This window comes from Phoxinus phoxinus (assembly GCF_949152265.1).
Source record: "Phoxinus phoxinus genome assembly, chromosome: 10".
NCBI classification, from domain to species: Eukaryota; Metazoa; Chordata; class Actinopteri; order Cypriniformes; family Leuciscidae; genus Phoxinus; species Phoxinus phoxinus.
The window spans coordinates 25961133-25983662 of record NC_136885.1 but is presented as its reverse complement, the minus strand read 5'-3'; the positions used below and the strand labels follow the sequence as shown (position 1 = coordinate 25983662).

At 38.3% G+C, this 22530-nt stretch overlaps 1 protein-coding gene across 2 annotated transcripts in view; it reads left to right on the top strand.

Moving 5' to 3' along the window:
• Positions 1–22530, top strand: part of hivep3b (HIVEP zinc finger 3b) — an 80766-nt gene that overhangs the window by 53217 nt on the left and 5019 nt on the right. Inside the window, exons 2-5 of one of the 2 annotated variants that reach the window (XM_079625530.1) lie at positions 14087–18711; positions 18900–19051; positions 21829–22004; positions 22130–22231. In XM_079625530.1, the coding sequence (XP_079481656.1) occupies positions 14521–18711; positions 18900–19051; positions 21829–22004; positions 22130–22231 (4621 nt within the window). In that variant the 5' untranslated portion in view covers positions 14087–14520. Of the gene's footprint in view, positions 1–14086; positions 18712–18899; positions 19052–21828; positions 22005–22111; positions 22232–22530 lie in introns of both variants that reach the window. The other variant, XM_079625529.1, reaches the window with a different exon arrangement.

Here is a 22530-nt window from a genome sequence, read left to right as displayed (position 1 = left end):
ACTAATGCAAGCTTCTGTCATTCCACCTTGAGGAAATGCAATACCTGACTTTGAGCAGCCACACAAAGCTCATTCTTAGTAGTAGTGCTTGCTACGTAATTACTATTGCTCGCACTTTGGGTTAGGGGAGCGTGAATATTTGAGAAATGGCCAAAAGTGCCCCCTCTGAGACCCCTCTGAACAACTACATAAAAACGCCTTGGCACCATCAAGGCCCTAGCATGAGGGCTGACAAAGCAGAATCTTTGTTGTCGTCATGCTACTCCATTAAATTCTTGGCGTACAAGGTTGTGAGAAGCAAACACACCGGGTAAGGTAGTGATCCTTACACACTCTTTCATGTTTATACAGATGCCTCAACTATGAGGAGCCTCAGGCTGAAACGGTTCACGTTTGGAGAAAGTACACTGATGACTCTAAACCTACTTTCGTTTATGTCATCTCTGGCTTTCATGATATCCAGTTATTTTCGTTTTGATCTGGTATTGACAGTCTGGATCATTTTCTAATTTCAGTGCAGTTTTTATGTATTTTATGGTATCTTGTATTTGCTGACAACAAGGTCCAAGGACACTGGCCTAGTTCTCTTTGCAAGCTGTAGTAATGGAGATTTCACTCTAACAAGACAATCCGTCATGCCATTGTTGTATAGCACTTGCCCTGTTGATCAGATTTACAGAGCCTCTGTTGTCCCATCTCTTTTTGGAAAAACAGAAGACAAAGAGATGACGGAAATGTGAGTTCCCCTCCCAGAGGGCTACAGTATGGGCAATGCCTGGCCACAGACCCCCCCTCCCCTTCTAAATAGGCTGACCATCGCCACAAAGATCACATTCAGTCGGACACAATACACGCACGGCCCCAGGGCCACAAACACTGCCCTACTCCACATGACGCTGAAGGTCACACAATCATTTGGGATGATTGATAAAACGGAGAGAGAAAGAAAGAAAGAAACGAGGAAGATAAAACGAGCAGTAAAATTGTGTAGGAAGATATTATCTTTTGTCTTTAGGAGCAATAACGTCCCTCAAAATCAATTCCAGGGTCCAAATTTGACCTTTTATGTTGGTATTTTTATATAAAATATATGACGCATGTCAAATATGTCAATGAAAGTTGATTGGAATCTTTTTGTTTAGTTCTTTAAGAGCTTATTTTATTTTATTTAAAAGCTTCATACGGTAGCTATATATTTTGTCGCTTCATTTTAAATATCTTTGTCATTATTGGTCCCTAGTTTGAAATTTATGACACTTTCTGTAGAAAACAAAAGGGGAGATCAAAAATCTAAAGCTGTTCCTTTCCATACTTTCTCATTAGATTTTGACTCACCTCTGTACTTACTTTTTTTTCTTTAACTGTTTGCTAGTTTGGGAAACCAGACTAGAACGTGGTGGCATGAATTTTAAATCAAGCATCGGAAAAACCTGTTGTTAAAACCACATTTAATAAAGAATGTATTCTGTTCTGTTGGCATCAAGAGGAAAACCGTTAAATTCTCCCATGATTCTTAGTGCTCATGTCATCCGTTCACTGGGAAAGCCCCATTTTGGAGTGTGTTTATTCTACAATGCATCATCACAGCTCTCTGTTTGTGCAGCAGGAACATTTGTGTGCCGCAGCTCACATTCCATGGAGGAATTTCCTATAACTGTGACCTCCATTCACACTCAGAGCTGTTGTGATATATCCAGCATGTGCACTTGTGGATATGTGTGGACAACTAGAAGTTAATTGTTTTATTATTTGAGAGCTGGACTGTAGTTATCTGTCAGTTATGGTTGGCCTATGTAGCTTTCTTTGATTCGTTCGTACAGTACTATATATCAAACACTGCTTTCCCCCAAATCATAGTAGCTCTCAAGATCTAGGAACTACTTACACATTCCTTCCAAAGTTTAAGAGCATCTTTTCTAAATCAAAGTCAGTTCTAATTCTTAAGTGCCAGATGTACACATTCACATACTCATGTGCTTCCATAGTTAATAACTCCACCATTGACTGGGTGGAGTTCTCAACTGTGGGATCATGCTGTCACCATGATGTCATCATCAAAATATGCTGTGCTTTTCAGTTGAACAGTAGAGGTTAAGAAGGCCAAACTTAGTGACCTGACAGTCATGCACTAAATGTGAAATGACATCATTTTTTTCTTCTTCGTTTTTCTTTTTGGATTTGTTTGCTGTTGTAACTGTAATTTATAAAAGCCCTTCTAGGGACAAGTGTTGCAAATTAGCTTTAGCTACAAGCACTATAATGATACACGCATTGGAGGGCTGTTGTAACAGTTTTATCTGTTTATTGTATCTGTCCCTATACAAATGATTAAAAAATTAAATAAATAAATAAATATGACCTACCCTGATAAACGGAGTGGAGTTCAATATTTAGTCGCTGATTCTTATGTACTGAGACAAAACAATATATATATATATATATATATATATATATGTATGTATGTATATGTGTATAATATTTAGGGCTGCATAACGATTAAATGCAACTAATCGTTTGCAGAATAAAAGTTTTTTTTTTTTTTTTTACATCATGTGTGTACTGTGTAAAATAATTATGTATTTATAAATACACACACATGCATGTATATATATTAAAAATATTTACATGTTTATATACATTTTTATATTTAAATATAATTTATATTATATATAATTATAAATGCTTAATATATAAATAGATTTTTTTCTTAAAATTATACATGCATGTTTGTGTATTTATATATACATAATTATTATACACAGTAGACGCATATATGATGTAAACAAAAACTTTTTATTCTGCAAACGATTAGTTGCGATTAATCGTTATGCAGCCCTAATAATATTTAACAATGTTTGCTACCGGTCAAAAGTTTGATGTCAGTGATTTGGAAAGGAATTAATACTTCTATTCAGCAAGGATCATTTAATTGATCATTTATAGTGTTACAAACGATTTCTATTTCAAATTAATGCTGTTCTTTTTAACTGCAAAGAATCATGAAAAAATGTATCACAGTTTCAACAAAAATATTAAGCAGCACAACATTTTTTTTTACCAATAATAAGAAATATTTATTGAGATTCAAACCACCAGTATATTAAAAATGGTTTTGAACTGTAGTGTGTGTGTGTGTATATTTATTTATTTATTTATTTATTTATTTATTTATTTATTTATTTATTTATTTATTTATTTATTTATTTATTTATTTATTTATTTATTTATTTATTTATATATTTATTTATTTTTTGTTGTATATCTCAATCCATGTTTTATTTGTAAATTTAAAATATGAATAAGCAATGAATATAACCAAATATTTCAGATTTGCTGGTACTAAAAGTAAACCTTTAAGATTGTGACAATCAATTAGTCCACTATCCTGAATACTGAAGAGGAGACATGTGTCCCCATCAGTGTCTCCGGAGTTCATGGCCCTGTAATGAAGTACTTGACCAACTGACAAAGCCAGAATGCATCATTGGCTATCACACAACAATAAAGCTCCTGGTTGTCCTTGCACACGGAAGAGAAGCCTGTTATTCAATCACTGTGACCGTATTCATTCACACAACCTTTTCTGCCACCTCGTTCCCGCCATGTGTCTCCATGTCTCTCTCACACCCACTCGCTTTCGTACTCCTTGTGTTTCTCACTCGTACTCTCCCCCTCCCATCTCTCTCTGTCTTTCTCCCCTCTTCACCCTCCTCCCCCTCACTCACTTCACAGAAGTACACCCACTCACACACAAACATTCATATCCGCCGTGTAGTTTGGTGGCTTTCATTCATGCTTTAGCAGTATGAGGTGGCAGAACTCCTCAGGTAATGGACGGCACTACCTCCCTTCTATTCGACTGTATGCTTTATGTGTGGAGAATGGACACTAACTGGAATTAAAAGACATGGGGATCAGCTTTCACAGTGAGTATTTGACTGTTATTGTTAACTGCGTTTAAATTTGATGTCATCACATTTTGTGTATGCGTGGCATCTGAGTTACGTTTCACGGGACTGAGTGTGTAATGAGTGTGTGTGTGTGTGTGTGTATATGTGTGTGTGCACTGGAAAAAATAATTTTGTTAATTATTTATTTTCGTTTTCCAGTAAAGACATCTAAATATCTTTAAAACAATATAGTATCTTATGTTGTTTTGTTTCTCTAGTCAAGTTAAGACAATATTATATATCTTGAAACCGATTTAAACGGGTTTATAGATGCACATTTTTAAACATAAACTGTTATAACACATGCTATATGTGATTAATCATGATTAATACATTTGACAGCTGTGTGTGTGTGTGTGTGTGTGTGTATAACGGGTTACTCATTTTATGAATTATTATAAAGAATACAATTCATTATTTTACTTGCATAGTTGATCATCTTAATGATGGTTATATATTTTACTGGAAAGTAAAAAATACTGACTATGAACATTTGCGATATACTTTTTTTTTCTGTGTTTTCACATGTACTGTACGTACAGGAAGGGAAATTTGTCACAAATGACTCAGTCATTCTTTAAACAAAGATGTCATTTGTCTCGCATGTAATCTGTTCTACAGCTCATAAACTATATTTTAAAGTGTTTTTGAGCTGTTATTCGTAACTATTTTCCGTTAACCAATCGTTTCAGTTGTAAGAACCTGCTGAGTTGAAGCCGTCTGAGTCTGTGTGAGTTGTATGATCTTTAGGGCGAGAAACAGTGCTTCTTGAACTCTGTGCTAGTGTGTCAAATCTGGTCAGCTTTTTGTGGTGTCCAAGGCCTTTGTATTCCATGTCTTAGTTAGAGAATCTCTCCAGGAAGAAGATGTGTATTACAGGTAAAGTGCACTTCTGAAAAGCCCAGAGACGCTTCCTCATTAACGCTGCTTTGATTTTGGAAGGTTAAAGTCAGGAGAGACCTGAGAGGTGGCGGTAACGAGGGAATAAAGAAGCTCAGAAATGCAGCCGGAGTATGACTAATCATATCAGAGCGCTCAGCGGCGGCTGTGTGGGGCGGCCCGTGCGCTTGTTAGAGTTCTGGGGGCCATCTGATTCACCGTCGCTCCCCGTTAGAGACTCGGCTTGATTCACTTCCTGATGTGGGCGGAATTTTCCTATCAGCCCTGTGCTCTGAAAGCCTGAAGGGTGAGGTGATTGACGGGCCCGTGAACACGATGTTGTGGGTGGCTTGGAAGACTGAGCCGTTCCACTTGTTCCTCTGTGAATGTAAATGAATGAAACTCGCACAGCTCATCTTTCTCATTCTTTGTCTCGGGTTACTATGGAAGCCCTGAGTGGCAATGTTTAGCAGTACGCTTGAAGTAGGCATGTGTCATTTTAGTATTTTATTATTATCTTTATTTTATTACGATTTTTTTATTACGATTTTTACCAGTCTAAATCTTTTTTTAAAGTAGTTCTTGTAAAAATTAAAAATTCTTTATTTACTTAGTTGTTCTAAACTGGCATGACTCTCTTTCTTGCATATAGAATGAAAAAGGAGACTCTTTGAAGACTATTTTTTTATACAATTACTAGGAATGTGCCATGCAGCTTTTAAGCTTTAAAAACTACTAAAATGACCATAAAGGTATGATAAAAGTGGTCCATATGACTTCTGTACTGTTTCAAGTCTTCTGAAGTCATAGCTATATCAATCCATACCAGTCGGTGAGCCATATCAATCCAATTTGTGAATGAGCCATTTAGATTGAATGATTCGTGAATCGGACATCTTTACATCTCTTATGATCTCTTATGGATGCACCGCATAAATGCTAGAACAGATGTTAAGACTGTTAATAATAACTTAATTTTGGTTTGTTCTTCATACAAAGCTATCTGGAAGTGCACAAGTAACATTAAAACGTAGTATCTGCAAAGCTGTTTTTAAAACAATATGCATTATGAGAAGTGCTATACAAAAAAACTTGAATTGAATTGAAAAGCCGTATAGAACTTTTGTGCTTTTACATCCATTTTTGAAGCTTGAAAGCATCAGGAAAACCGTATTTGTAGTTTAAAATGTTAGTACATCTTCACATAATTTAAATTATTTGGGGAAACTATTAATTTAAAATTGTTCATCTATGTTCTAAATAAGGTGAGGCTGAACAAAAACATATCCAGCATGGCTTGTGCTTTTTTGCTCAGAAACGAGCACTGGTGAAACTGAAGACCTGCTGACCTGATTTGCCCTTGTTGCTCCTTAATCAAAGTAAACACAAAGAGCCTCTTGAACTCCCCTGTTCACAAGTCTGTCTGTAAGCATCTGAACATCTGTGAGGTAAACCAAATAGTTCATAGAGTTATTCAGGGGGTTTGGTGCTTTACACGTGGTCTTTCTTGTGATGCATAGTTTCAGATAAGTGTAGCCCCAAGTTTTAAGGCTCTGTTGCAACATTAACAATATTTCTTGTTGATTACTGTGGAGCTGCTTTAAAACAGTCTGAATTGTATAAAGCGCTATATAAATAAATGTGACGTGACTTGGGCTTGTATCCTCACCTGGTGTTGTAAATGAGTTGCTTTGTAATCAGGTATGGAGGGCTGTGAAACTAAAAACTGAACAGATAGGCTAATTTAAAATGCCACCACCATATAGGCTATGTACTCTCATTCAAAAGTTTGGAGTCGGTAAGTTTTTTTTTAAAGTATCGCATGTTCGCCGAAGGCTGCATTTATTTGAGCAAAATAAAACATAAATATTGTGAAATTTTATTACAATTTAAAATAGCTGTTTTCTATTTTAATAAATTTTAAAATGTAATTTATTCCTGTGATGGTGATCCACATGATCCTCCAGAAATCATTATAATATAGTTTGATGCTTAAGAAACATTTCTTATTATTATCAATGTTGAAAACGGGTTTGCTGCTTAATGTTTTTGTGGAAACTGATTTTTTTCTCTGCACTTTTCTCTGCACTCAAAGCGCTTTACATAGAAGGGGGAATCTCCTCAACCACCACCAATGTGCAGCATCAACCTGGATGATGCGACGGCAGCCATATTGCATGAGAATGCCCACCACGCACCAGCTTAATGGTGGAGAAGAGAGTGATGAAGCCAATTAGTGTATATATATATATATATATATATATATATGGGGATGATTAGGAGGCCTCGTTCTCAGCCACTCCCTCTATTCGCTGATTGGACCGGTAAAAAATTGACTGGAGAAAACCCAAGAATATACCACAATCCCAGACGTAGTTCTGAAGGAAAATGAAAATTGAGCGGAAGCACCTAGGAGGGCGGAGCCAGGCTAGGGTTACACCCCTGCTCTTTCGAAAGACATCCTAAGATTTTTAATGACCACAGAGAGTCAGGACCTCGGTTTAACGTCTCATCCGAAGGACGGTGCTCATTGACAGTATAGTGTCCCCGTCACTACACTGGGGCGTTAGGACCCACACAGACCACAGGGTGAGCACCCCCTGCTGGCCTCACTAACACCTCTTCCAGCAGCAACCTGGTTTTTCCAGAAGGTCTCCCATCCAGGTACTAACCAGGCTCAGCCCTGCTTAGCTTCAGTGGGTAACCAGTCTTGGGCTTCAGGGTGATATGGCTGCTGGATACCCTTAATGTGTCCTTCCTGAATAAAAAATATTCAATTTAAAAACCAAACAAAAACATTTGAACAGTACTGAACAACAGTATACGCATCATTTATTTATATAATATTTTGGTTTTGTGATTTTGTTGTTGTTGTATTACATAGCTATTAATGCATTTGTTCCTTTTCTCTTTTTTCCCTAAAAAATCCTAAAGCCTATTCATTTGTACTCAAATTCAGCTTTGATTTTGGACTGTATTTACACAAAATTGGAAAGCTCATATCTTTGTTCAGATTTAGAGTGATCACTTTTTTTGTGGTAGTTCAATCACAGTTTCCACACAAGCACAAACTTCCCAGAGCCAACAGACAGCAGGCCTCCAACAGGGTGTGACGTGAACATCCACGTGAGGTCACAATATGTAATTCTATGCCTTTACAGTTGACTATACATAAATAGATTGCGTTAGCTGACTGTTGCATAAGCAAATGATATTCATATCAGCTGCCCATTGCTCTGTAAACATAGCTGTTTCTGGCACATAATTGAGCAACTCACTAGTGATTAGTATGTTTCCTGTGTGTTGGACAGAGACGATAACCAGCACGGTTCAGAGGGGTCGTGATGTCTTTCCCCCCATGATCTTTACTGAAAGTTGATGTTTGTGCCAGTACAGGCGGGGTGGTGAGGTGTGCCTATGACTCCTGTGGCGTGACATTCAGGAGGGGCCTTCTGGCTGCATGGGCCAGCGGCACCGCCTCCTCCGGTTTGTCTTTGATGAACATGTTGAGGTCTCAGCAAGTGGACACGTGGGGTCATGAGATGCTGCCACTGGCGTGCGGAGGTCAGCCTGTTTATCTACTTCCTCTTGCCGGCGTGCCACTACACTCAGATAGGATGCTGGGGGACAAATTTAGACCTCCAACTCACCCTCCATCTGCCGTGGCTAGCTGTAGGACTGTCTCCATGGGAACCGGAGCCAGGTTGCCAAGAGTAAAGCTGGAAAGAGAAGCACAAACTCTTTATCCGTCATTCTGCTCAACTAATAATAATAAAAAACACCATTTTAATGGACCTGACATGATGTAGACAATGAGTGATATTTCTTATACAGAATGATTGGATTATTATGATCACTTAAAAGCCAGAACACTGCCATCAATTTTGTATTGTAATTATACAAGCATTAGACAAAATTAGCTCCTTGGTCTCCTTATTTACTACAGTCTTGACAAGCTGCCATGTGGCCTCTTGAGTCCTTGAATCTACTCTACACTCCATTAAAGAACCAGCAGCAGGGTCAGCTCACCTGGAAACCACTAGAACTGAGCCGACCACATCCAGTCGGGAGATATTTATATCATTCTTGGTGGTGCAATTAACATACGACGAACAAGGTGACATTTCTGTTATCAAATCTGGCACGTTGTCACTAGGACAGCAGGAGGCAGAGGAAAAAAAGCAAGATGGGAGAGCTTTAAAATGTGTTTTTCCACTCCTGTCTATAAGCTTCTGTGGGCTATTCTAAGAGATGGCTCGACGATTGTTATTTCATATACTCAAGCACACTCATTTTACATTCTCTGCGCAATGTGTGAGACTTGCATACGAAGGCTGGTTTACTAGTTCATCCATGATACATGATTCAGATCAGATTACCATGTCAGCAAATCTTGAAAGTGAAACCAAACCTAAATTAAAATTTTTCCTTGAATATTTCAGAGCAATTTTCTGTTTTTAAACATTTGTACAAGATAAATACAAACTACACTTTTAAAGGATGTTCACCCAAAAAAAAAAAAAAAAGTCATCTACTCTCCCTCATGTCATTCCGAACCACAAGAACACCACAAGAGTTTTTTGAAACATAAATTAAGATATTTTAATAGAATCTGAGAAATTTCTGTCCCTCCATTGACGGTTCACGCAACTACCTCTTTGTCGCTTCAAAAAGTTCATAAAGAGATCGTAAAACTAATCCATATGAATCGATCGGCTTAGTCCAAATTTTCTGAAGCGATTCGATCCCTTTGTATGGTAACCAGATTGAATTTAGGCTTTGATTTACATATAAACATTGATCAGTAAACAGAAGGTCAACCATAAGTTTGCTTGATGCGTGAGTACAGACCTCATTGGTTCTTGCGTAAGCTCAAAACTTGCTGCCTGACACGAGAATGAACCTCATTGGTTCCCACACATCAAGCGAACTTGCTTGAGATTCCTTTTGCTGTGTCTGCTGTGTGTTTATATAGGTTTATATGTGAATAAAAGCCAAAATTAAAATCTGTAAATTAAAGCTAATCGGTCTCTTCAGAAAAAATGTGGACTAATCCTCTTAGTTCATATGGATTAGTTTTACAATCTCATTCTCTTTATGAACTTTTTGAAGAGTCAAAGTGTCAGTTGCGTGAAATGTCATTGGAGAGACAGAAATTTCTTAGATTTCATAAAAAATCTTTATTTGTGAAGATTAAAAAAAAAAGTCTTACAGGTTTGATATTAAAACAATATATTAAGGCGAATGACAGAATTTTCATTTTTGGGTGATCTAACGCATCATTATTATAGTGTGTTGTGTGCTATAGGGATTTGTTAGCTGGTTGCTATTCTTTGAAATATAAACGTTCTTTATTGGGATCTATTATTCAATGAAGAACCTATAACATTCACGGAACCTTTTCAATCCATAAAAGGTGGATTTAAAAAAAAAAAGTTCTTCACACAAGAAAATGGTTCTTTTAAAGGGGTGGTAAAGTATGATTTCACTTTTCCAACTTTAGTTAGTGTGTAATGTTGCTGTTTGATCATAAACAACATCTGAAAAGTTACAACGCTCAAAGTTCAAAGCAAAGGGAGATATTTGCTTTTAAAGAAATCGTTTTTTTAAGGACTACAACAAACGGCTGGTAGGGACTACACGACATTCCTCCGGGTTTAGTGACATCAGCAAGTCTAAAATGTACATAAACCCCGCCTCCGGGAACACGCAGTTGAGGGAACAAGTCAAATATTTGTATTTGTAATATTTGTATAGTATTTTGTCACATTTGTGAGTCAGCTCAAACTTTAGCATCCATCTTTTCACATGCAATCGAAAGTCACTCTGTGTGCATCTCACAACAGTTCCTATACGAGCGATTTATAGATTACATGACAGAATATCCTAATTGAAGATAGTTAACTCCACATCAGCAACATAAATTCATCAACTAACCTTTCAGAGACGTCCTGTTGCTTCTACATGTTGTCTCTCCATCTTTGTCTGACTCCATTTTGACATTAAAGATAGAACAGTTTCTGTCATTTTAGTGTGTCTGCATGAGGTAATAGCAGCTGCTAACACACACATGAGCTCTTGAAACCCCGCCCTCTGCAGCAGCTTATTTGCATTTAAAGGGCCAGACACAAAACGGTGCGTTTTTGCAAATCCTCAAAAAGTGAAAACTTTAACATGCTATATAAAAATATCTGTGGGGTATTTTGTGCTAAAACTTCACATACACACTTCTGGGGACATCAGAAATGTATTTTACATCTTGTGAAAATGGCATTTTACCACCCCTTTAAGAATTGCTCACCGGTTCTTTGGTGACCCAAAAAAAGGGTTCTTCTATTGCATCACTGTGAAAATCGTCAAAACGATCCGTGTTCACAGGGATCTACAAAAATGATTAAAAATCCTTGATTATGCATTTTATGCATGGCACTTTGTAAAGGAAAAACTCTAAGCCTATAAACTGAACGCGTAATATGCATGCGCATGACGTCTCCGTTTTCGCAATTTCACGTTTTTGTAGTTTACATGGAGACAATATAGGTATTTTAAGCCTGCACTTCGAAACCCATTTAAATAAATAAATAAATCATGCGCCCCAAAACGCTATTGTCGTGTAAATGAGTTGTCCAACTTGCATCAAAGGTTTTCTTTTTTTCGTTGAAAAAGGTGTTGTGTAAGCGGCCCCTTAGACTAGTGAAAATAATACATCTCATTGTTTAAGTGAAAGTTAATTGCAAAAGTCATTTTATTTTATCTTATATTACTTTATTTTTGTATCAACTTTTTCATGAATGTAAATTGCATAACAGGAAGTTGTGAAGTGTCAGTACAGCAGGGTCTGTATGTCAGTTTGAGGACGTCCCAGCTGTTCGATACTCCCTCTTCCTCCATATGTTTGAGAGAGCGAGAGAATAAGGATCTTGCATCTTTTGTCACATTCTCCTTGTAACTTCAGTTCATTCTTCACTTGACCTCTGTCTGGTTTTTGTTTTCTCTGTCTCTCTATTCTTGATGTTACATGAGCCTGTTACAAAAAGCAGTGCAGTTTTTGTAGGATTTCCAATATTCAAGTTCCAGCATCATTTGTATTTAGGTTTTGTTTTTCTTCTGCTAAGCACAGTCCAAACCCTTCACATCCACTTTTTTTTTCTTATGTCACAGATTCATTATCATTCTCTGTCTGTTGTGCCTATTATCATCATTACAATTCAAGCGAGATTAGACATAATCAAGCAAATATTCAATTAATACAATACTTATTTCTTGATTTGAAATAAATGAGTGATTCGAGGTTTGTGTGTGTGCGTGTGTGTGTGTGTGTGTGTGTGTGTGTACGTACTTCCTCTCAGTATATCCCATAGTCTGCTTGAAAATGCTGTATTGCCTGGGCATCTCCTAGTCCAGTGCATTGTGCATAGACAGCAATGAATAATTCACATTGTGCTCTTCCCATCCGAAACCCTCTTAATCGCTCTGTTTAAGAGCCACATCAGTACCATGTCAGAGGTCATTAGGCTGTGTCTCGCACTGATCGTTGACATATGGACAGGACATCCATTATGGAGTGATAACAACTCTGTCTCCTCTCCTGTCTTCATGTCATGCATCAATCGAGATGAAAATTCCAGCAATCAAGTGTAATAATGCACTGCACGCCCCAATCACAGTAAAAAAAACCTGTGCAAATCGGATGCGTTCATTATAAATTTTTGGTTCAGTCCTTTTGCAGTCAAATATATACCTATGTCATGATAATGATGAAGGTCTTAGTGTTGTTGTATCTTCAGTAATTGCTTGCTGTTGGTAAAACACTGTGTAACCAAAGCCTACCTCTACTCTGAGAAAGCTCATTAAATTGTTGCGCATCACTCAGCCAGCAGCAGCAGCTGTTTGAGAAAGCAAACTCAGTCAAGAATCTGTCAAGTTATTTCAAGAGGAAAGCAGTTTTTTTTTGTCTTCTTGTTTTTTGTTTTCTGCTCACTGCCTTTTCCACAGTGAACACCAAGAAATAAAAGCTTTATATATATATGGAAAATATGTAAGGCAGCTCACTGAAAATGTTTTTCAGTAAAAATATTTTTAAATCGTAATATTTAAATATGATACATTTACTGAAAGTAAAATTGTGTAGGCTACTAATATAAATATTTATTACATGGCTTGGTTAAATTCTAATGTATATGCTATGCTATACATTATCCCTTACATTTTGAATCAAGTTTTTTATTTTTTATTTTTATACCTCATTGGCTAACTCATTAAAGCATAAATCTCACTAAATTTTTTTAAAGATATTTTATATGGAAAATAACTCCACACGACTCGAATACTAATTTAGTAAAATTATATTTGCCAGTTTAATCAAACTCAAGTGCTGAATTAAAAATAAATAAATATTGTGCTAAGAAATGCAAAATGTTAAAAAAATAAACTATACAATCTACTGTTTATGGATTTGTTTTCCATCTCAAAATGTAGCCTAAAATATTGTCTAATTTGCTCATCGAACTCCTTCTGGCAGATAAACATCAATGATATTTATGAGTGCATTTCAAGACATAGTCTCTTGTATGATTTATGTACATAGACAAAATCAGCTTCTTAGCTATTTTTTAAAATTATTATTCATTCCCGTTTGTGTTTTTGCTGCCACTTTTTGACAAAGCTACATTTAGATGTCCAGTCTCATATTGTGTGTGCAAGGAACAGCTTGGAAGTTTAAAAGAGAAATACTATAGGTCAATGAAATTTTGCAATTTCCTTGTTTATGCTTATGGGATCGTTTTTAAACCACTGGCTCTACGTCAGCTTGGATCACTTTACAGTTAGAGCTTTGCTTTAGTGAAGCTCAGAATTTAGTGTTTTTCTTTGGTTTTGTTTGTATTTTGTATTAACATTTCAGTAGAATTCTGAACGATTTTGTGACGGCAAGGTGATAAGGGTGGGAGTGTTGTTTTTGTTGTTGTTATTATTATTATTATTAAATTATGTAGATTTTTACTTCCAAAGATTTTATCATCAAGTATCTTGTTTTATTGTCCATTTGAATATTGTAAAAAAATATGTCTCCAGTATTCTTTCCTTAGAAGTTTAGAATCAGGAATATGGATATATGATTTGCAAATGAATCTCTCTTTTCAGAAATAGTTTAAAAATTAGTAGCAGTAGTTGGTAGCTTAGCATTTTTGTGTACAGTAGCTTACTCAATACTGTTTATAACAACTAACCACTTCTTTTATGTTTCTGTGCCTCTGCAGGGCTTGTGAAGTTCTAACATGTGACAAGCTAAAGACGGGAGACAAATAGGTCTTGAATAAATCACGTGTCAGCTGAGAAAGTGCCTCAAAAGCACCTTGAGACATTCTTTGTCAAGCCCCATTGCCAGGCATCAGCCCAAAAGACACATAATGATGAATTTCACCAAGGCTGTTTGTGAACAGGAGAGGAGACATTTAGCACAAAACCAGCACTTGCATATATGGCGGCTGCATACTGACACTGCTTAATTATGCCTTTGTCAGTTAAGACACTATCCAGTATCTTACATTAATTATGGCATAATACAATTAGCCCACTAAAGTGAGTGTAAAGACTTTTTCCTATCGGAAGAGTATTGATGCAATGATGTTTATCAGATTGCTGCTCAAAGTAGCATTCCCATAGCATCCTTGAGGCCTCCTCCCCACATCCTATGGAGGCAGAGGAAAAGAAGTCGACCGATGTGGAGCGGTCTGGTGGGCAACAGCAGCCATCGTCAGAGTCTCTGTTAGCAGCACAGCTGCCTCATTTACAGCAACAAGCTACCTCGCAATCTGGCCATGGATCACATGGCCGCCTTCAACACAGGCAGCCAAAACGCTTTGAAATGCTCCAAAGGCAGAAGCAGCAGCATCAGTCACAGGCGAGTGGGTTATCTTGGCAGCTTTCAGAAGTACCTGGTCCTTCTCGAAGCAGCTGTACTGCCCTGGAAGAACCATCTCCCCAGATTCATAATGTTCATCAAACTCAATCTCTGCCTAGTGTTGAAGTACAGGAAGGCACCCCATGCAGACGAGAACGCAAACCCCAAAAACCAGGGAAATATGTGTGCACATACTGCGGCCGTCCTTGTGCAAAGCCTAGCGTCCTACAAAAACACATCCGATCCCACACAGGAGAGAGACCCTATCCATGTGTTCCATGTGGCTTCTCCTTCAAGACCAAAAGCAACCTGTATAAACACCGCAAATCTCATGCGCATCGAATAAAAGCAGGCATGGCCTCGAGTCGTGAAGAGACCAGTTTTATTGAGCCAGAAGGTGGAGCATTGGGAGATGATCAAGAAGAGGGTACAGAAGGAGAGAGTACAGGTTCTGAGGATGAGACAGGGCAACACCAACCATCTACCTCACATGGTAGGCCAACTCTGAAAAAAGGTTGCAAAGTGGAATTGTCATTTATAGAAGAGGGTCCCCAAACTGAGGATTCACAGGCAGTCAAGCAAAGGCTAGCAATGAGGCTAAGTGAGAGGAAGCGAGCTCCCAGAACATCTTCAGATGAAACTCGATCCTCACTGGGTCCTGGTAGTAAGGGAAGCACAGAATCTGGCTATTTTTCCAGTTCTGGGAGTGCTGAGCTCTCCCAAGTGAGCCCGCCAAATGCCAGTGCTAAAACATATGCTGAGATCATTTTAGGAAAGTATGGACGACTAGGACAACAACAAAGAATTCCACATCAACAACTGCAATTATCGTCATCTTCAGGTCAACAGGAAAAATCAATCCCTTTCCCTGTTCCTAAGACACAAGTCATTGAGCATATAACCAAGCTAATCACTATAAATGAAGCTGTGGTGGATACAAGTGAAATTGATAGTGTCAAACCAAGACGTTCCTCGCTCTCTAGAAGAAGTAGCATTGAGTCCGTCAAGTTCTCTTCACCCAAAGAACCCTGTGTTAAAGTGGATGCCCCAGGCTCTTGTGGCTCTGCTGTTCAACTTATTCCTGGAAGTTTTGCTGGTGAATTACCTGGCTCATACTTGGCTCAAACAGAAACTTTGGCTGGTCAGAGCTCCAGTGCTCTTTTCTATAGGAGTCAATCAATGCCATCTTCGGGTAATACTTCAGATACACCTTCACACAACTTTCATCTCAGTCATTCTTTTGATGATCAGCAGGCCTTAGCAGCTGAAATGAGGATTGGGCCACATCAACGAATGTTACGACGCCAACCTGCTATTGAGGTGGCAGTTGGGGTGGACCTCATTATAGACAATGCAGATCCTTCTTCTAGTTTGAAAGAAACAGAATCAGGAAAACAGCAAGAGAAGGAATTCCACATTTATGAGAGTGAAATGTCTGATACTCGCTTGAAGAAGCATGACTCTTACGCAGAACCCAGATTAGCATGTATGAGTAAATCCCCACAATGCCTGCGTGAGGAAGGCAGTTCTTTTATTGAAAATCATCCACAGATTATGAGCTACAAGTTCAAAGCCATGGCCATGGCTGTGCGCAAGAGGAAAAAAAAAGAGGAAAGCCTCGAGGAAGACCCTCCCAGTCCAGGTCCAACAGCTGTGTCATTCAGTTCCCAGCCTCCATTGATGCTAGGCAGTGTTGATAATCAGGGCGCACCTTGTGGTCTTTCACAGAGTGAACTTGAACGGAGAAGTCAAAGGAAAGAAATTTCTGTTATCCAGCATACCAGATCCTTTGAAAAACAGGAAAACATCTCAATGGCAAATCAGGAAGCAGAGCCAGAGCATGAGCCATTACAGGAGCCAAAACCAACCTTCACATCACGGTTAATTCGTCAACCCAACATTCAAGTGCCAGAAATTCTGGTTACAGAGGAGCCAGATACAGAGACAGTCTCTCATCCAGTGAACACGTACATCTTAAAAGAACCGGAGAAGGTGGAGGAATTCCAGTGGCCTCAGCGTAGCCAAAGTCTGTCTCAGCTCCCTGCAGAGAAGCTACCGCCAAAGAAGAAGCGCCTCCGTTTGGCCGAGGCAACCCAATCATCAGGAGAATCTAGCTTTGAGTCAGTATCCTTGCCACATAGCCCAAGCCAAGAGAGCAATGTTGTCCATGCCTCCAGTCGATCTGCATCATTTGAGGAATCAGGAAGACCAGACTCTGAGATGCAAAGTGGTACCTGGAGCTCCCAAGGGTCTCACATGCTGACTGTTCCATCAAGTCTCCATCAGCACCATCATTCCCACAGAGAGATGCGCCGTTCAACATCTGAACAAGCATCTGCAAGTCCTTCACACCCTGCGCATGTAGAAGAAGCAAGAAGTAAGTCATTTGACTATGGCTCCCTCTCTCTAGAGCGTACTTCTGCTACTTGGAAGGAGAGAAGGAAATGTCTTTTGGTGAAGCACGGAACCCTTGGTGAGCCTGACCAAGAGGAGCCATCTACTAAACCTGGTGTCTCAGCTGTTTGCCAGTCCTACCCAATTCATCCTCCATTCACAATCACAGAGCATAGAATGGGAGGCAGAACCTCTGGACTTAGCTCGGAACATATTGGGAAGACCTTGCAGCTTTTTCAATCTCCTCTTGCCCTCCCACCAGCCGTTTTCCCCCTACAACAAGCAAACCCTGATTTGTATTCCCCAAGTCAGCTCACAAGATTCATCCCAGTCACTACAGCAATTTCTGCGGTTGTTTCCACCCAGATGTTTCAGCAAGCTTTCCTTCAAAGTGAGGCACCTCTGCTACATCCAAGACCCATAGAGTATGTAGAACATCTTGGACTACCCCTTCAGCCACTCACCACTTTTTTCCCACTACAATCAAATGATGTTGCTCAGGATGTTTGCTTTACCATGCCAGGTGGTCTGACTATTCAGGTCCCCTCAGGGCCTCTTTTCAGGGAGTCTAGGTCATCACCTTCCTCCTTGCATAGTCCCGGTCATTCACAACAGCAGCTAGCCATTCGCCACAGTCCCCATCCTGTGATTGCTCCTTGCTTTCAACAGCTTGTGCCAGTGGTGTCTCTTGTTGTGCCTGTGCGCTTACAGACTCAAATTCCCACCTATGCTAGTGCCATGTATACAACCATCTCACAAATTTTAGCCACAACACAACATCCAGTCTGCTGCACAGCTATGGTCGTCATGGGTAAGCTAGAGAAAGACAAGCTTCAGAGATCTTACCTTAGGCTACCCTCACCTATCCGCAAAAACTATATCCCCTTGCCACTGCCTCCTGAGCATGGAGCAGGAACTTCATCTGATGACTTCTCTGGGCAGCTCGTTGCTGGAGGAAGTAAGCGAATGCTGTCACCTGCAGGTAGTCTAGAACTCAGTTTAGAGGCACAGCGGCATCAAAAACGGGTGAAAGAGGAGGAGGAGGAGAAAGAAGAGGATTACAATGAAGATGATGATAACACATGTGACAAGAAATCTCAGGAGGTGTGTCAGGGAAAAAATAAGCAGAGGTTAACCATGGAGACAGCAGGGAGGGACAATTATCCAAGAGAAGTAATAGAAACTGAAAAGTTTAGCAAGCAGGACTTAGCCCAACAGAAAACAGAAAACATAAAGGAGGAGGGATGGAAAGAGGCAGGACACCGGTACACTCCAAGGGAAACAAGTCCTGAAAGATCTTTGGAACCCTCTTACCCCAGTTTGCATACAACTACATCCGTCAGCTGGTGCTATCTGAATTACACAAAGCCCACCCCATCTACACATAGAGATTCAACTTCTGTCTATTCCTCATGGAGTGTAAGCATGCATAACCCCAATATACCTGGCTTGTCCACCAAAATATTACTTTCTCTGCTGCGCTCCAAACAGAAACATAGTGCTGAGACATACACTATGGCTACAGCTCCAACACCAACGACTGACAAGCTGGTTCCTACTGACAGCAAAACTACCAATGCGTCAGAGGTAAACATCACTGTAATTTTTCATTTCAACATATATAAAAAAATCTCAGTGATACAATTACCGGTATATACGAAAAATTATATTGAAAGTTTGAAAGTGCATGCATTTTGATATCTAGCATGTGTTTTGTAAGTGGTGGGTTGATGTACTACAGTGTTGGTAAATTAGCCTGTCTTTCTGGAGTGTAGGTATGTGCCTCTCCACCCAACACACCCGTCAAAGTAGAAGAGGAACCACCAAATGAAAGAGGGGAAAAGGATACGAAGAGTGCTGATGAGGTGCCCGCTGCCTCGACACAAAGTGAGGCAGCTCGAAATCGTATTTGCATTTTTGAAGGCGGGTGAGTAAATTCTTATGAGTTATTTTGCAACTGTAGCTGTCCAGTTAAGATACAGTAGTTAAGAGTTACATGTAGTTAAGCTACATTATGAACTACCAGCAATAACATATTATGTAACTAACAATGAATAATTTTGTCATGCTACACTCATGCTCACTAGAAAAAATAGCTTGTTATTGGAAGTACACTATTTGACAATATTTTACCTAGTGCGGCACTTAATTTACGATAGAGCCGGGGTGGAGTTATGAGGTTTTATCGACAGTTTTAATACCTCTTTTTAATACTTTTCATTGGTTAAATATTTGGGTGATTAATAGTAATAATGATCAATGGAGAAAGAAAAAAAACGAATTATGGAGATACAAGGTTTCTACCCTACAGTGAAGATATGTTAAATATATATAATGATATATAAATATCTCATGTTAAAGAGTACTAATAGTGCAGTTTATTCATGATCTTCCCCGCCATGAAATTGCATTTTTGTTAGTGCCAATTATAGCACAGTTGCCTCTCAGCTTGAGCTTTTCTGTTTGTTATTTGCTGTGTGAGAGACAAAGACATGGTAGTACAGGTGCGACTACGAACCATTAGGGACTTCATTTATCCTGCCTTGTTCAGTTGTCTGCTGAATTCACACCTTGCTCAAAGGTATGAATTTGGATGGAGTGTATAGAGAGAGAGTGCTGATAACTTAGTATCTCTGCAGATTGATTTTTGAAGTCGGGTGCTCATTAGTGTTGTACCAACTATATCTGCATAGCACAGTTAAAGAGTAAAACAACATTTTTACCTTGAATGACTAGAATAATTAATTTAAATAGTTGTTTACATTAGAAACACTACTTAACACTAAAAAAAAAATGATCAGATCGTGTAAATAAGAGAGATTTTGCAATGCATAGATAGACAGCATTTTTACGATACCGGTGAGTTTTGTGAGGTCATGTACTTTAAAGTGAAAACTTGCAGTGATAACTTCATTTGATGTGTAATTGGATGAGATCATCAAAATCCCACATGTAGTAAATGTTAATGTACATTCTGTTAATAAACATCAATAGTCATGTGTACATTATCAGGGGAAATAATCAACAATGATTTTTGTCACAATCGTGCAGCCCTAGATTGTAGTACATGATTTCAATATAATTTTTGGTATAAAAATGAAAGGACCGCTGATTGATGGATGAATAGATAATAAACAGGAGAGCTGACCTGTAAACATCAAAAGCTTTGGATTCATTAGCTGGGTCTCTTGCATTCATCTGCTTATGCGGGGCTCTCAATGTGGTTGAGTGCTTAAACTGCGGCAACAACTCACCACAGCCTGCATTTTTATCCTTGCTTCCTTTGTCTCTCTCACTGCCTTTATTTTGCTCATATGGTTCTTCCGCCTTGCACACCCACGCTCTCCCTAATCACATCAGACTCTGCACTCTGTCTCACACACACACTCCATTTTGTCTCCAAAACTTTTCACATCCTTCAGCACCCTTTTGTCTTTGCACCTCTCATAACAGTATTTGTTGTTTGCTTTCTTCCTCATTAGTAGAACACAATGCTACTGAAGGACAATCAAAGGCACCAGTTTTTCTGTAGTCACCAGCCCCCTTTCAAAGATACCTTTCTAAAAATAGTCGATAGGTGTGTTCGTATATTAAAAGACTTTAATGGTGTCACTCTGATTGCATTTGCTGTATCCTGAATGAAGGCTGGGTCCTATAAAATGGAGTGTATTGGATTTAATAATAATAATTCTAATATATGTATATTTTTTAAATAATATTTAAAATTATATATTTTTTATTTTATTTTGTTATACTTTGTTTTTATATATTTATTATACATTTTGCATTTAAATGTTACAAATAAATAATGATAATTCATTTATTTTTTATTTTAAAATATAGTATACGTCAAGTATATTTGGTGATTATGACTATATAATCTATATAAAAATTATATTTTGTAATACTAACTGACTGGCTTTACAGTTTTTAGCTTATTAAATGGCTGCTTATACCAAATAAATAAATATATAAACTTCAATCCTAATTTCAAATCATCTTATTATCTTAGATTAGGTTAATGTTTCCTCTAGAAGAACAGTCCAATACAACATAAAAAGCAGCCTAGCAACAAGAAAACACTGAAACAAAATACAATTATATATTATTATTATTATTATTATTAAGATTAATAACTCAAATTAATTTTTGTATTTTAGATGGCATACTTAGTCTCAATGTAACATTTATGTTTCTCGCTTATCTCTCCGTTTCTGGTTGTAGCCTAATTTCCCTTTGATCGCTATGTTTTAGTGACTCCTGACGGTTTTTAGAATAAATAATGTCCTTTGTTTCGAATAAATACAACTGAAATCTCATGTGCAGTACATTGCTTATTGTGTAAACTATGTAAGAGACCTACAGTAAATACTTAATATGGAGTTTATGGATTTTTAAATATGGCCAGTTTTAGCTCTCCGACCTCATTTGGAATTGTCTTGCCAGCAAAAAACACCTAGTTTGAGCCAAAGAGTGAATTATTTTAGACCATAGGTGGACTAACAAGTGCTTGAAATATATACTGGCAGTCCATACCTCTTATAAAGAGGGATTCATTGTTTTGGAAATTCATGAGGATCCTGCCAAAGTGAAAACTCTATCTTAATAGTGTTTGTCGTCTTGAATGTTAACCTTTTAAATCTTTTATCTATTATTTTTATTTACCTCTCTGTCTGTCTGTCTGTCTCTCTTCCACCTGATCAGGTATAAGTCAAATGAGGACTATGTGTATGTTCGGGGTAGGGGAAGAGGGAAATACGTCTGTGGGGAATGTGGGATTCGCTGCAAGAAGCCCAGCATGCTAAAAAAGCACATTCGCACTCATACAGATGTCCGTCCCTACGTCTGTAAGCACTGCAACTTTGCCTTTAAAACCAAAGGTAGGCACGTATTTCTTTCAAACTCCTACCTTCCCCTTACCCATCTTTTAATCACAAAATTCTTGTATTCATTTTTGTACATCATTTTTGTATTCTGTGTCATTGAGAATACCTTTTCCTCGAAGGGAACCTTACCAAACACATGAAGTCCAAGGCCCACGGTAAGAAATGCCTGGAGATGGGTGTGTCCGAATCATCTGTGGATGAGCTGGAGACTGAGGAAGCAGGTAGGGTTTCCAAAAAGAGTTGTGGTTTGATGTGAACTGCAGTTTGATCATTCAAACCATCTTCCACATTTCTCATTAAGGATTCCTTACATTACATGAAATTATTATAAACATTCAGGCATGGTTTATTGCGTTACAGCACATGTATATAAAGTACATGCATATAATGCTTCACACATTAAAAATGTAAACCGCTTGTGTTAATAGCGCAGTATACGTTTCAAACCCTTACATTGCTTTCCCTTATGGTGACAGACTTCTTCTAGAGTATGTTCTACCAGATCTATGTATTTTGAAAC